Source organism: Physeter macrocephalus, chromosome 15 (assembly GCF_002837175.3).
Source record: "Physeter macrocephalus isolate SW-GA chromosome 15, ASM283717v5, whole genome shotgun sequence".
NCBI classification, from domain to species: domain Eukaryota; kingdom Metazoa; phylum Chordata; class Mammalia; order Artiodactyla; family Physeteridae; genus Physeter; species Physeter macrocephalus.
The window spans coordinates 21,109,482-21,126,249 of record NC_041228.1 but is presented as its reverse complement, the minus strand read 5'-3'; the positions used below and the strand labels follow the sequence as shown (position 1 = coordinate 21,126,249).

Sequence of the window (16,768 nt, the reverse complement as noted above, 5' to 3'; positions counted from 1 at the left end):
CAGCCGTATGGGCAGATTCCCAAGATGCTGAGCCACTGGACTACTCCAGGACTACACCACTCTGAGTGCTCTCCCTAGGGACTTAGTGTCAACAGATGAAGAAGGAAATGAGGACTTAGAGGTGGAGGGTCTACGCCCTCTTCTCCTCTCTGCACTCGCCTGCCCCTGCATGCATCTCTACAGGTCTTGGATGCTCTTTGGCCCACATGTAAATGCCTGCCGTGTGACGAGGCTGTTGTCCTTGGACTACAGTCCTTTCTCTTATTTGGAAAGGAAAGTTCTTTGTAATGAAATAAAATTCATAGGAGTTTGGGGGTTGAAGGTCTCTTGGGATCAACTCAGAAGAGCCCATTTCTAAGAGTTGTGATGGGTTTGCCTGGTAGGGGTTCCTTGGGCTGGTCTTTTATCCTCAGCAGAGGGTACCCTGGCCAGGGAGAACACAGCTCATTCTGTTTCTTTTGTGCTTGAGGGCTGTTATTTATTTAGAAGCTGAGACTGCCCTTCTCCTGTCTGTCAAAAGGGTTTCAAAGCTGCTGCACCAGGAACTGTTTCAGATTAGAGACTTCAGTAACTAATGATCCATGTCCTCTTCAGTAGTGAAATCCCCAAATGGTCCTAGGAGAAGAGAAGTAAATCTTGACAGATGCTTAGAGGGCATTTTAGAACTAAATCCTAGGAGAAATGCTTTTAGGTTCAGAAACAGACCTCCCCACCCACTGCCAAAAAAAAAAAGGAAATTTAAAGAGGAGGGAAAAGATATTAGTGTACAGAAAGGCAGCTGTTTGAGCTCGCCCAAGTGTGCTCTGAAGACCAGATCCCTACATCAGCAATTAGCGGGTAACCCTTGAGCTCCTCTACCTCCTAGACAGCACAGTGGAATCAGGTGGCGTGGGAAGTGCGCGCGCGTACCCATACACGTCATGTGATCCTACCTGCAGGAAGGTAGTTTCTGTGGGTGAGAGAATGAAGCCAGGTAACATTCCAAACAGACTGTAGTTTTAGCAGATCAATCAAGAACATTGACGTGGGAGGCTTGTTATTGTAATCCCGGAAGCCTTTTCATTTTTTCTTTGGAAAGTGTGTGAATAATCGTAATGCTGTTTTGTTTCCAAAACTAGACAGTGAGTTAAAGAGCAGCAGCCGTCGCCACAATAACAGCACCACCACCACCACCACCAACACCAAAATCTTTTATCCTGGCCACCATGGAGTTTCTTGAAAGAACTTATCTTGTGAATGACAAAGCCACCAAGAGGTACGCCTTCACACTAGACAGGTAACCGACATCTGATACTGCTTCACAATTCTCTGTGTCTTGAGTATTCACTAAGTCCCTAGATCCTACTGCTTCAGAATTGGAAACTTTTGCTGTTGCAACTTGGGGGCGTTTTGTAAAATTTTATAAACTGTTGGCCAAGTTATATAATTCTTATCCTGAAAAAGGCAATACTCTGTAGAGTTGATTTGCTTCCTTAAATATCCTGAGTGTACGAAGGACATATTTTATTAGTATATTTTTCATCTGTAGATTTTCTTCTAAAAAACAGACACATACAATCTGATGTGTTTTCCTTTCTTTTCCTCAATTATTCACACTTTTAAGATAGATAGTAAATTTTATTAAATTATATTTAGAAAGAATTAAGGCTTTTCAACTACGTGACAAATTGTGGTCACACTGATCTTAAGTTAATTGCTACTTTCTTAATTATATAATATCATTATCACATATACACACCTATAATAAATATAGCTGAGCTTAATGTTCTACATAGCTCTAGTTCTTTTTACTATCTCCCACAGTGCCATGTGCAATATATTCATTCATTTCCCCCTTATTTAACAATAATTGATTGAACGTGTGTATATATACTGGAGACTAAAATATTCCTAGTCCTATATCTCTGTCCTCTTGAAAGCCTGAGTCTAATGTGGAATGCATATAAGAAAGAGGCAATTACAAAATAGCATATGTGTTATTCTGGGGGTATACAGTAAGAATACCTCAAGGGAACCTAGGTCTTTTCAGAAGTGATAGGCTGAGAACTGAAAAAATAAAAAGGAGTTAGAGTAGGGTTAGGGAAACCCTACATAGGAAGTAGGGTTAGGAAAGTTTTCCTGACTGAGATAATTTCCTGGCAAAGACAGAGACAAATAAGAATGAGACTTTGGTGCATTTGGGGAATTCAATCCAAGTGGGGAGCAAAGAGAAACACACTCAGAATACATAGATAAATGAATGAGAATCTGAAATAAATTCATGTTAGAAGCAGAATTTAAGAGAATACTTACCCATTAATAATATGTGTAATGTTTTTGTGTCTTTCATGAAAACAAATTAATATTCCAAAGAGTAGCGGCATTGCGTTTGATAGCATCGAATGTTTAAGCAACTGCAAAGGGACTTTTTCTTAGGATATTTATAACTTTGCTTAAAAAATATATATGACAAAGAGTCTAGAACATCTATTATCTCACACTGTAAAAATTATTTTTCTAAGAAAATAATATTAGATGTGATTTATTGAGATCATAAACGACAAAGCCTCACATTAGGTCAGGTAGAAATTTTGAACAACAAATTGTTAACACTGTGGACACTATTAATAGAGCATCTCTACATTATTAAAATAGCAGTATTTCCCTTCTCATGAAACTAGACCATTAGCACTCTGTTATGCAAATAAAGCCAACTGTTTATGGTTATAGGGTTTCATTCACCTCATGAATTGGTATGGTTTTCAGGATACAGTGATGATAAAAACTGTCAAACTAATTTTTATTTTTTTTCCAAATAAAAACAATTGAACCTAGATGAGATTATTTATCCTGATCCCTCATTTCACCAGTTAGGAAAGTGAATTCCAGAGAGAATAAATGCCATTTTAACGGTTGGATGTCTAATTATGGCAGAGTTGGGAAGTGGACCATGCCTCCTGTTTGTGAATTTTGCTCCCCTCCCCGTCTCCTGCACACACACTTTCACCATGTGGCCTCCTGGGTCCTTAATCTCTTTCCTTCTGAGCTCATATGAACCTTGATCCCCTCACTAATTCACTTTTCCTCACCTCTCCCAATCTCCTTTCTCATATATTTTGTTCTATCTCTATTTCAGAAGTAACTTTGTCCCCTGAAGGTCCTTCTCTTTTCTCCTTCCTTCTTTATTTTTCTACTTATCATCAGCTTTCCATTTAAGTTGTTATCATCTGTTAAGAAACTTATCTAGAAGCAATCTGTATTCTCTAATTACACAACAAGAGTGCTTCAGTTATCTATTGTTGTGCAAGAAACTACCCCCAAAATGTAGTGGCTTAAACAACAATCATTTTATTAATCAGAGTTCTCACTCCATGTGGAGTTATCAAGGCTTGCTTGTGAGGCTGCATTCTGCTGGTGTCTGGGATGTGCTAGAAGGTCAAGGATGGCTTCACTTACTTGTCTGGGGTCTTTGTGTTGCCTTTGACTGGTCTTCGTGCTCCTTCCCATGGCTTCTCTCTCTGTGTGGTGTCTCATTTGATCAGATTAGCTTGGACTTTTTTATATGGCAGTTCAGGGGAGCAAGAGAGCAGCAGTGGAATCTGACAGGTGCCAGACAGCCTAAGACCAGAACTGGCACAGCACCATTTTTACCACATTTGATGGGTTAAAGCAAGTCCCAAGTCTGAGATTCAAGGGGTGGCACAGTGGATTCCATCTCTTGCTGGCATGCGCATATAAATGACAGGAATTGTTGGACATAATTTTAGAGACATTTTAGCAAAGGAAGTAGTAATATTAGGCCCTGTAGGTGCTATTGTGTAATCTCTCCCCCACCAATCCCTCCAATTCCCTTTCCAGTGATGTGATTCCCAATGCTAGGGGTCATGGTAGCAAAGAGATAGTTGTATAAAGTTGACCTACATACTCAATATGGTTTTCTTGGTACTGGAAACAAGCTTTTGTTCTTCCCAAGTTGTATATTAAAGAAGTGCAGGGAATGTGAGGGCAGGGCCAGATGGTAGGGACAAAGTACTGGAATCTTTTCAATGTGAAGTCTTAAATTGTGTGTGTGTGTGTGCGTGTGCGTGTGCGTGTGTGTGTGTGTGATGGCAGGACTTCTGGAATGGTGGTGTAAGTAGCTCAATGGACCTCCTTCCCCAGTGAAACATTTTTACCATTTTACTGGTAAAAATAATATTTAAAAAACTCCAACAGTTTAGTCACCGGAAATTGTCTTAAGGGCATACAGGAAACTGAGATTTATTCAAGAAAATCTACTAAATCTCAGTATAAAGCAAGAGTCTGTGGCATTTGAGCCATGATCTGCCCTACTAACCTCTTTCCCCTCCAAGCTTGTTGTGATGGAAGTTCTACTCTGGTTGGATGTGGCCAAAAGACAGGGATCTCTCTCCTCCCAGCTTCGAACTGGGGCTACAGTTCACCCCTAGAGCAAAGGGCTGCTGGAATCTCTAATTGCCCCAGCTGCATATTACAGAACCTGTATTCAATGCAGACATGGCCAAGAGGACTGGGGCCCCCTTCCTTCACCCAACCCCTACTCATAGTCCAGGAGCAGCAAGCTCCTGAACACCCCCGTCCTGGCTCACACATAGGGTGAGGTTCTTCACCACCCACTTATGGAGCAGAGGTGGCACTCCAGGATAAGTGGGTCACTGTTCCTTCTCTCAGTTTTGGGGCAGTGATGCAGAGGTTCTGCCCATGGGAGAATCAGGCTATAAGAACAGAGAGCTATGCATCGTTCCCTTAGAGGACTGATGATACATCACCTAAAAGTTTACTTGGAACAGAACATGGGATATTTCAAGCATAAGGGCACTGTCAAAAACAATGAGCATCTTGCTGTTGAGCAATCAAGAGCAGGCTGGTTGCTTCATCAGAGCAACAAGCTAAATGGTAGACCAGTTAGAAGTTTAACAGAAACAGCTAGGGAAAGACAGGTAAAAAGAGCCCTCCTGGAGTTGGCACAAGCCACAAAGATTAGCCTCAAATACTATCCCTGTAAGGAGGCTCTTATGGACTGACTGTTTTTGTCATCCCACAATTCATACACTAAAACCCTAGCTCCCATGTGACTATACTGGAAACAGGACCTTTAAGATGATTAAGGTTAAATGAGGTCATTAGGGTGAAGTCCTGATAGATAGAACTAATATCTTTATAAAAGAGGAAGAGATACCAGAGAGCTCTCTCTTTCTACCATTTGAGAACATAGCAAGAAGACAGCCATCTACAAGCCAAGACCACCAAAACCAGATTTCTAGCCTCTAGAACTATGAAAAAATAAATTTCTGTTGTTTAAGTTACCCAGTCTGTAGTATTTTACTATAGAAGCTAGAGTAGACTAATACATGGCCCAACTTTAATTGGATAATATTGTAATGTATGCCTCAGGATACTGTTGAAAACATTAGAGCGATCAGCAAGTTATTAAGGAGGACAAGAGCTGAGTGTGATACCAACACAGGCAGAGCAGCCAGAAGCTTAACAGTGATAGCATGGAAAAAGACAGTCAAGGCAAACATGATTAAAATGATCACCATCCCTGGGAAAGGGGGTAGGGGGAGGTAAGGATAACTGTGCACATGTCCAAGGCTGCCCTCTCTGAGGAATGGCAATAGAGTCTACACAGCAGGGAAGGTCAAAGAAAATACTCCACTGAACTAGACAAGCCAATTCACTAACCAAATAAAAAAGCAAACAAGTAAGCAGCAACAATAACAAGCCCACTGGGGATCAGTATTCAGAATTGCTACAATATATTACCTAAAACATCCAGTTTCCAGAAAAATATGACAACCTATGCAAAATAACAGTAAAAAGAGCAGGTAATAGAAACTGCCTTTGAAAGAGCCCCCATGCTGAACTTAGCATTCAAAGATTTAAAGCAGCTATTGTAAATATGTTCAAAGAATTAAAGAAAATCATGTTTAAAGAATTAAAGAAAGGCATGATGACAACGTCTCATCACATAGAGAATATCAGTAATAATAGATAGAAATTATAAAAAATAACCAAATTCTGAAGTTGAAAAGTACAATAAATGGAACAAAGGGACTCAGCAGTAGATATGAGCTGGCAGAAGAAAGAATCAGTGACTGTGAAGACAGGTCAATAGTTATGCAACATAAAGTACAGAGAGAAAAAGGAATGAATAAAAATTAACAGAGCCTCAGAGAAATGTGGTACATAGTTAAATGTCCTACCATATACATAATGGGAATACCAGAAAGAGAGGAGGCAGAAAAGGAGCAGAAAAACATTCAAAGGAACAAATTTCAAAATTTGGTGAAAATATTAATTTATACATCCATGATAGTCAACAAACTAAGAAGAATCAAGGCAAACAGATCTATACTCTGACACACACATCATAGTTAAAATATTGAAAGCAAAACACACAGAAAAATCTTGAAAGCAGTAAGAGGAAAAAAGACTCATCGTGAGCAAGAGTTTCTCAGTAAGATTAACAGCTGACTTCTATCAGAAACAAAGGAGACTGGAAGGCAGTGGGATGGCATATTTAAAGTACTGAAAGAAAAAACAAACCCTGCCAATCAATCAACTTTTATCCAACAGAACTATCTTTGTAAAATGAAGGTGAAATAAAGAAATTCCCAAATGAATAAAAATTGAGAGAACTGTTTGCTAGCAGATTCATTTTACAAGTAATAGTAAAGGAAATTCTTCAGGCTTAAAACAAATGACACCAGCCATTAACTGGAGTCAACACACAAAAAATCAAACAGCATCAGTAAAGGTAATTATGTAGATAATTATAAAAGACAGAATATTTACTCTCCTTTTTTCTCTTAATTGATTTAAAGATAAATCACATAAAATAAAATGCATGTAATCTTTGATGAAATGGAAAACTTCATAGAAAGATATCAGCTACCAAACTCGAGAGGAAATAGAAATCTGAGTAGACCAATAACAAGTAAAGAGATTGTATTAGCTTCACACAAAGAAAGCCCAGATGTCTCACTGATGACTTCTACCAAAGATGTAAAATAGAATTAATATCAATTCTTCCAAAAAATAAAAGAGTGAACATTTTCCAACTTATTCTATGAGTTCAATATTCCACAGATAGAAAAACAATAGAAATGAAAACATACAACAGAAATGAAAACATACTTCCACAAAACCTTGTATACAAATTTTCAAAGCAGCATTATTCATAATAGCTGAAAAAATGTAAACAACCTAAATGTCCATCAGATGTATATCCATACAACTGAGTACTATCTGGAAATAAAAAGGAATAAAGTACTGACGTACTGATATTTGCTATAACATGGATGAACCTTGAAAACACTATACTAAGTGAAAGAAGCCGGTCACAAAATCTATATAATGTATGATTCCATTTATAGACAATGTCCAGAATAGGAAAATTTATAAAGACAGAAATAAGATTAGCGACTTCCTAAGGTAGGATTGTGTGTAAGAAGACTGGGGATTTACTGGGTATGGAATTTATTTTGGGGGTGATGAAAATGTTCTAAATTAGATTGTGGTGATGGTTGTATGACTTTGTAAATATGCTTAAACCCATACACATTAAATGGGTTGGTGGTATATGAATTATATTTTAATAAAGCTGTTTAAAAAAGGGGTGGAACATTGGATAGCTGGTCTGGGACAAGAAATTACACCTGTTAGGTGAACATTTCTATTCTCCACTCCCTCATAACATTTAATCAAATAAACGGTCTCCATATTTTGCTCACTATACTCTAGCATTCCAAGCAACACCCAAAATGATCATTTTAGAAATGTGAACCACATAATGTTACTTCTCTAGTCAAAACTTTCCAACTTCCTCCTTTTACATTTTGAAGAAAATGAAACCCTTTACAATGGCCCACAGAGTTCTGCATGATCTGACTTCTGCCTACTTCTTTGACTTCATCCAATTTCACCCTCTCTTCTTGCTACAGTGGCCACTATGTAGTTTCCTTTCTGTTCAAGACAAGCTTCTGAACAAGACAAGTTCTTTCTTGCCTTTGGGCTTTTGCACCAGCAATGCCCTCTGCTTGTGATGTTCCTTCTTCATGTGGGTCTGCTCCTGGTTATCTTTTAAGTTACTGATGAGATATCATCTGCAGAGGTGCCTTCCCCTACCACTCTATTTCAGGTAGCCTCACCTTTCCTCTCCCAGTCACTGCCCATGATACTACACAGCCTCTGTTACTATCAGCTGGTTTGCTGTGTTCCCCTCTGCTAGGATATAAGCTTCTTAGGTCAAGAACTTTGCTTGTTTCAAAGGCATGGTATCATTAGCACCTCTGATGGTGCAGGCAGGCAATACATTTGTTGCATGAATGAATACATGAAGTGTTGGAAATGCATGGCAGGACGTAAGATTTTATCTCCTCTCCCAACAGGAGGAGTGATTTAAGGCTCTTGGGAAAGGTAATGTGAAAGTACAAAAACAAAGTGATTTTATATAGTCAACATGTGAAGTAAGAGTGTGACAAATATTATCAGCTCCACTTAAGAGATATAGAACCAAAGGGGTTTGACTTCTACCAACAGACAAAAATAAGATACAAAATTAAAAAAAAAAATGCTTCTCCAAGATCACAAAATAAAGCTCCATTTTCTAATTCTTATTTCAAGAGATGAACTCTAAGTTCTAGGCTATTGACATCAACTTTTGTAATATTTCCCTATTTTTCTTCTCTGTTTCTCCCCGTTTTTTCTTTTTGATGCTACAGTAAGTTTCTTTGCTCTGGCCGACTGTTCCTACTCTTCAAAGCGTCAGTGACCTCTGGTGATTTATTCTTTGAAAGTAAATTCACATTTCATATTTTGATGCATTCTAGCATTTGCTTTTTAGAACCTTCATTTTAAAATTCTTCTTAGAATTTGCATCACTTTTCAGATCAAGAGCCTGTACTGCATCTAGAGACACTTAGACCACTTTGCTCTTATGACATGATGAGGAATATATTTTAACTTCAGTTTTTTTTTTGTTTTTTTTTTTGCGTTACGAGGGCCTCTCACTTTTGTGGCCTCTCCCGTTGTGGAGCACAGGCTCCAGACGTGCAGGCTCAGCGGCCATGGCTCACGGGCCTAGCCGCTCCGCGGCATGTGGGATCTTCCCAGACCGGGGCACGAACCCGTGTCCCCTGCATCGGCAGGAGGACTCCCAACCACGGCGCCACCAGGGAAGCCCTGACTTCAGTTTTTTAACTTCTTTTGGAATCACAGACCCTTTCAGGAGCCCAGCGAAGACGGTGGACTCCCATCTCCCCTCATAAAACACATACACACACATGTGAACACACTGTATCCAATTTCAGTCCTGCTTTGGATTTCTGGCTTAGTGCTTCAAGGAACAATCTCAGCTCAAAATGTATCCAGATTGGTTAATCTTAGGTCTAGGACAAGGTAGCAGCATTTAAAAGTAAAAATTGGCCAGGTTTCTTGCACTTTTCCTCTTGTGGCATTGATCACAGGCTGTTCCCCTGGTGGAATTCCTGCCTTGGTCTGCCTTCTAAACTGTTCCAGGATAAGTTCTCTCTCAGTCACTCACCACCTGGTTTTCTCTGCCCACAAGATTCACGAAAAATAGAAAATAAAGTAAAGCTTCATATGGCCAGAGTGGTCATATGAACAATGCCAGAATATTTGGTGACCCTGTCCTGCTCACACTGCCTTCTCAGCACAAGGAAAAAGGAAACCTCCACCATGTTTTCTTATTAGTTCTCTGGCCCCTCTGAGTCGATGACCATTGGTGACTAACACTACTACCTTATACGGTTGTTTATTATCAAGGTATGTATCACATTACAAAGGTGAAAATTTATAGGTATGAGTACTCTATGTGCCTCTTGCCAAATAGTTCTTATTCCAATATGAAGATTACTTAGAATTGCTCAAAATCCTGAGTGCTATTAACATCATCGGCAAAAACATTCTGAAGACAATTTGGCGATATACATCAAAATACTTAAAAATGCAGATACTCTTTTTTTAAAAATAAATTTATTTATTTATTTATTTATTTATTTTTGGCTGCGTTGGGTCTTCGTTGCTGCACGTGGCCTTTCTCTAGTCGCGGCGAGCAGGGACTACTCTCTGTTGCTGTGCGCGGGCTTCTCACTGCAGTGGCTTCTCTTGTTGCAGAGCACAGGCTCGAGGTTGCTTGGGCTTCAGTAGTTGCAGCACGCGGGCGGGCTCAGTAGTTGTGGCATGCAGGCTCAGTAGTTGTGGCTCACGGGCTCCAGAGTGCAGGCTCGGTAGTTGTGGCACACGGGCTTAGTTGCTCTGCGGCATGTGGGATCTTCCCGGACCATGGCTCGAGCCCATGTCCCCTGCATTGGCAGGCGGATTCTTAACCACGGCGTCACCAGGGAAGCCCAAAATGTAGATACTCTTTAGCCAAGTAATTCCCCTTTCAGGATTGCATTTTAAGGAGATAATAATATATTTAGCAAAGGATAACTATAAGGATATGAATCACAGTGGTGCCAAATAATTGGAAAAGAGTCAATTGTTCAATAATAGAAAATAGTTACTTATGTTGTGACATATCTATACTAAATATAATGCTCTCTGTATGTTAAACTAATGATATAGAATATTTAATAAATTGAGAAAATGTTAACAATATATGCAGTTAAAAATTAGGTTCCAAAGCTGTATCTTTGGCGGAATCCTATTGTAACACTGTCATTTCATCCACAATCTATTCCAGTCCATCCCCACTGAGTTGCAGTCATGTGATTTGGGTAGCATTTACCCCGCTGTCAGCTCCAGGAGTCAGCGTTGTTGGGTTTAGCCAATCTTCTGGCTGTAACAAGGTCTAAGCCAATTAACACATCCATAGTCCTCTGGCTACAGAGGCTGGCCAAATCAGCATGCAACTCAGGACTCCTGTTTTGCAGTTGGGAGAATGAACACTCTTTATCTCTGTATAAGAAAAAACAAGTACACAGTCCTGACTATCTTGGGCAACTATTCCACTACATGAGGAAAGCCAGCCTGAGGTTGAAGAGTAGTTGGGAACTGCAGAGCAATGGATCTGGAGCTTTGATAAATCAGGCTGAAGCCTAATACTTCTAGATGTTTTCAGGTGCAGAACCAATAATTCCCATTTGTTAATTTACCTAGCATGAGCTTTGTTTTCTGTACTTGCTATCAAAAACATCCTAATTAATATGGACTCTAAGTAAAAGCAGTATTTATTTATTACAAAGCTAAACAAAAAAACTGTCAATAATAGTTGTCTCTTGGTGGTAATTTATTAGTGATTTTTTTCCCTCTGCTTTGTGCCTTTCTGTAAGTCCAGGTTTTCTATAATGAATATGTATGTTATTTTATTCAGGAAAACCCCCCAAATATAAGGATAATTAGAATTGTAATAATAATCATCATTTAAGCCAAAACCATCAGATCTTTTTGTGGATGGTGATAAGACAAAGTAATTCTTCAAGTGGAGGAAAATAATTTATTTCCATTTTTATACCTTTTAGAGTCATGAATGTAAAGTTCTTACTCCTAAGAATCTTATTAATGTCTTCTAATAAGTTTATTAAAAAATACAAATCTAATTAGTTCAAGATCACGGCATCAGTAAAAATTGGTTTCAGGTGTACCGATGTTCAGGTAGAGAGTCAGTGTGGGCATAGTGGAAAAAACACTAGGCTTGGAGTCCCAGCTCTCCCATTTCCTGGCTATTTGACCTCAGGCAATTACTTAACCTCTCTGAATCTTAATTACTTCAGGTAAGAAACTGTGGGTTGGACTAAATGTTATCCACAATCTTTGCATTTGTGAAATTCTATATTTCTATAAATGGCTCTATATTTCTATAAATGCTTTATATTTGAATAGAACTGATAGGCACTGCCTGCTTTGGGAAGTATAAGTAGGTTTAACTCTCATTACAACTTTGATAGATTGGTAGAGATTTCTGCAAAGCTGTGTTAAGAAGGTTTCTGAGGGTTCGTATGGACTCAGCAGGAAAAAGTGCTATGATCTATTAACAGTGTTGCTGTGCAGAAGAAAGGGAGAGTGTTGCCATGCAATAGTGAGTGTCTGAATCACCAGGCTGGCTCATATGCACATTACTCGTTAATAATAATAACCTCATTACTGCCCCTTTTAAAATTTATAGCAGTGTCCAAAATGTTTTCAAAGTGAAGTGACTGTGAAGGAAATGCACCAAAATGTATCTGCTTCCTTTCTCCTTTTCCTTTACTTTCTTTTAATCACTGGTAGTATAGACTGAATAAGAGCTTGCCTAAATAAAAGCAAAACTCTTTTTGTAGTTGAGAATTCAGAAGGAAATTTCTTGCTTGTTCCTTACATTTGATATTTCTTGTAGAAGGAGCCATGAATTATAAGTTCCTAGCTAGTCAGCAAATGTCCTCATAGCAGTTCTGATAATGGGTAGGGCTGTCAGTGAGAGGTTTATTTGCAACCATGTTCACTTCTTGCTTCTGTCAAACTCATCCTCAGCATGGAACTCCAGCAGAAACCCTTGAATAAAGATCAACATCCTGGAGAGAAGCCAGAGGAGCCAGAGTCAGGAGCCATGTATCACTGCCACAGCAACTCCAAGGCCACAGAGAACAGGGCAAAGGAGCAAGTCTACGCCAAGTGGAAACTCTGTGCTGCTTCAGGAACATGCTTAGTTTTCATGATTGCAGAGGTCATTGGTGAGTATTTCTCAAGACTTCTCTGATTAAACAAGCAAACAAACAAAACCCTGCATCATTACAGGAGAGTTGCCTAAGTTCTTTTAAAAAAAGACTGAATATTTTCTGTAAATATAAAGTAACAATATGCTCATTTTAGATACGTTGGAAAGCAGAAGGAAACAAAATAAAATTCATCACAATCCCACTTTTGAGTGATAATCTTCAATAACATTATGGAGTATTTTTCTACAGTATATTTTCTATTCATAGCTCACAATTTTTTTAAACATAACTGAGAGCACACAATGCTTTTGGCCATGCCATCAAATACTCTTCAAAAACATTTCTATGCCTGAACAATATTCTATAATATGCTCTCCTGTGATTTACATAACCATCTCTCTCTTGTTAGAAATTTAGGGAGTTTTTTCCTGCTTATGGACAATGCTGCAATGAAAAATCTGGAATAAAACTCTGCTTGCTTTTCTGGATAATTCCTTCAAAGAGATTCCTAAAAGTGGAAATAACTAGTTGAAGGACATGAATATTTTTATTACTTCTTTATGCACATTGCCAAACTGCTATCCAGAAAGCTTGAAACAATTCCTATGTCTGCCAGCTCTACATGAGAATGAGTCTTTCTCCAAATCTTTCCCAGAACTTATTTTAATCTTTCAAAAATCTGTGCTAATGTATAGAGGAATAGGCTTTATTTTAATATGCATTCCTTTGTTACTATTAATATTATTTGCATGTTTATTAACGATCTGTATTTCCCTCTGTTAATGAATTTCCTATTTGCCTCTTAATATCTGTGGCTCACTTGTTTTTTCAGATAATTTGTAATTCTTTATATTGATCTCTGGGAGCTCTTTATATAGTTATTAAACTTTTGTTATATCTGTTATAAATACTATTCTAGTTTGTTGTTTACTTTTTAGTTTTTGTTTACTTTTTGGTTTGACTTAGAGAAGTTTCCAATTTTATAGAGGTAATTGTATCAAACATTTCATTTTGAGCTGATTTCTTTACCTACTCTTTCACTATTTTAGTGCTTAGTAAGCCTTTCCTATCTACTGAGAAGATAAATATCATTTTGTTGTTGTTCAATTTTTTTGCATTTACTTTAAATCAATGTGAAATTATCTATGCTCTTAGCATTGAAAATTCTCTTTCTAAAGAGCTAACAAAGATTTACACATCATTTATGGAATAATTTGTTATTTCCTCCATTGATTTTTCTCCATATTACTTTTATCATTTATCAAATTTTTATAAATAATAGAGTTAGGTTCTAAGGTGTTTTATCTGTGCTGCTGATCTCTGTCAGTAGTAACATATTTCAGGTAGATTTACATGTTATAATATCTGTTGTTCTTTCCTCATTATCCTTTGTTTAACAGAAAAAAGGTAAAGGCTGTTCATTCCTGTTTATTACTCTAATTAAACATGAGAATAATTTTGTTCAGTTTCCTCCAAAATCTAATTTTGATTTTATTGTTATATAAATTAATTTGGGAACACAAATCTTCTTAAAATACTCAGTTTTTCCCTCCAGGAATACAGTATGTTTCTCCATTTATCCAGATAGTCTACATCTCTCATCAAGTTAAGGTTTTATGTTTTTAGTTTGCTTGTTTTAACACAAGGACAACCTACTTCTTGCTAGAGTTATTTATAGTTATTTTGTGTTTGGTTTATTCTTTCCAGAGGTGAGTGGGGTCTTCCTTTTCCCATGTCCTGCTTTCTAAATGGTTACTTTTTGGATTTTGGAAAGTTTTCATTTTGTATATTCATTTTGTACTCAACAGTGTATTTGAACTACTGTCATTCTAAATGTATCTCAGTTAATTTTCCTTGTTCCTCTCTCATCTTTCCTCCTAGGAGATAATCCTCTCTTGTTAAAAAAAATTATATTTCTCCTTGCTTTCAATAGTTATGTCTCTTCTGTATGTTTCATATTTTTATCATGTTAAATAATATGCTAAATCAAATCATATGTTCAACTCTTTAGCTGTTAAGTGAAATGTTTCCTGAGGGGTTAAGTATTTTTATTATGTTAATGAAGTATTCTCCTTGTCCTAGTTTTTTAATGGTTAATGGATAATCAAGGATGAGTGTTGACTTTTATCAAAAACCTTATCTTTTAAATTCATTCTGTTTTAAAACTTTTTTACCCATTGTTGATGTGTATTATATTAAGAGATCATGATGCATTTCTGTATTATGATGACAACAGCTAATATTTGTTTAATGCTTACTATGTGCTGGGAACTGTGATGAGTGCTTTCTACGTATCACCTTACTTAATCCTGATGAAATTCCTGAGAGGTAGGTCCTATTACGAATTGCACTTTATAGACCATAAACCTGAAGCACAAAGAGTAAAGCACTCGACTTTAACAACATACCTATCAGTGAGCAGGCAGTCTGAATTCCAGAGCTCATGTTCTTAGGCTCTCACTATGGTGACTAGACCTTGGTGGACCATTCTTTCAAGGCATTGCTCAATCTGAGTCACTAATATTTTTGTTAGGATTTTTACGTTGAAAAATCATTCTAATTTTTTTGATTATTGAAATTTAACTATAGTTTTCTGTTTTGGAGCTATTTTTCTCGTTTTTTAAATCTGAGTTATGCATATTAAAATGAAAAGTTTAGTTTTAATAATTTCCTTTTTATATACTGGGTTGGCCAAAAAGTTCATTCGGGTTTTTCCATAAGATGTTAAGGAAAATCCAGAACGAACTTTTTGGCCAACTCTATAAAAAAGCTAAAACAGTTTATATGACATTGTAATTATTCTTTCTTTATAAGAACTCCCTGATAAATTGTCTGACTTCAGAGACATTCTTGGAGATAATTTTTTCATATATTTTAGCTTCTTCCTCATTCATGGACATACTCAAAATTTCTACTTCTTGAGTAAATTTTGGTTATTTATAAATCTCCCAAGTCATTCATCTCACTGAAATTGTCAAATTTATTATCATACAATGGAACATGATAGTCTTATATTGGTATTCTCTTATTTATTCCAGCTCCTTTCTCATTTTAATATTGTTTGTATATTTTTACTTCTTTTCCTTGATAAAACGTTCCTTTATTTTATTGATATATATATTTTTAATTGAATATATTATTAATTTTCCTTCTGTTTTCTAATTCATAATTTTGGCTTTAAAAATATTTTTATTTCCTCTTTCTTTTCTCAGAGTTGTAGTCTTATTGCATATTTTAATATCTTAAGTTATATCCTTATTTAACATATTTATATCCTTTCTTTTTATTAATAATAAAGCTATGTACAGCTATAAACTTAATCTAAAGATTTTGGTATGCTGTGGTATCTTATTTATAATTTTTTTTTACCAAAAAATTAACAAGAACACTATAAGCTACCTATATAGTACCATAGACTACTACCACTCTTACCACTATAACTTGTTACACTCTCTTACCAATATTTTGGCTTCATTTTCTCTTTATTACCCCAAAAGAGTGCTAAATTAATAATAATCTGAGAGTGGAGGAGAAGCTGTTAAGCTTTTTTCCTTTTTTAGCACTATAATAACAAGCAATTAGAATTAGTTTCTTCAAGTTATGAAGTCTCCTGACCTATACACGTATACTTTTATAGCTTTTGAAAACTGGAAGACAGCTTAGACCCAATCCTGTCCAAGATGAATCCAGAGTTGGTAAATAACCTTCCAGTTAAAATTTTTTTTAAAAGTTGATACCACACAATTTCTAGAGCCAGGGTGAGTCTTTTGAATGAATGACTTAATAGCTTGATAGAGCTGCAAAGAATTTACTTTTAGCAGCTCCAATCTGGAAAACTCCCTCTGGAAATCCATTGATATCTACACTAGAGGGGCATTCTTTTTTATTATTGAAAGTCATGAGACTATGGACAATTTTCAATTGCTCACGTAAGAGATCAACAAAACGGAAAATCTAAAAAACATAATCCATTTGAAACATGATTTGAAAAGCTGACGTTCTGGACATTCATAGCCTTCCAAATAAAGTACTGGCACAGCCCCATGCAAACACAGCTCAGCAGGATGTATAAACTGGCTTGTTTTCTGCACAACTTTCTTCTCTTGCTT

The 16,768-nt window shown here is 36.9% G+C and overlaps 1 protein-coding gene across 1 annotated transcript in view; it reads left to right on the top strand.

Moving 5' to 3' along the window:
* The first annotated feature begins 1,205 nt into the window (after positions 1 to 1,205).
* SLC30A8 (solute carrier family 30 member 8) overlaps positions 1,206 to 16,768 on the top strand; it is a 35,052-nt gene continuing 19,489 nt past the window's right edge. Inside the window, exons 1-2 of the mRNA XM_007122720.2 lie at positions 1,206 to 1,276; positions 12,475 to 12,674. Coding sequence (XP_007122782.1) covers positions 1,206 to 1,276; positions 12,475 to 12,674 — 271 coding nt within the window. The remainder of the gene's footprint in view (positions 1,277 to 12,474; positions 12,675 to 16,768) is intronic.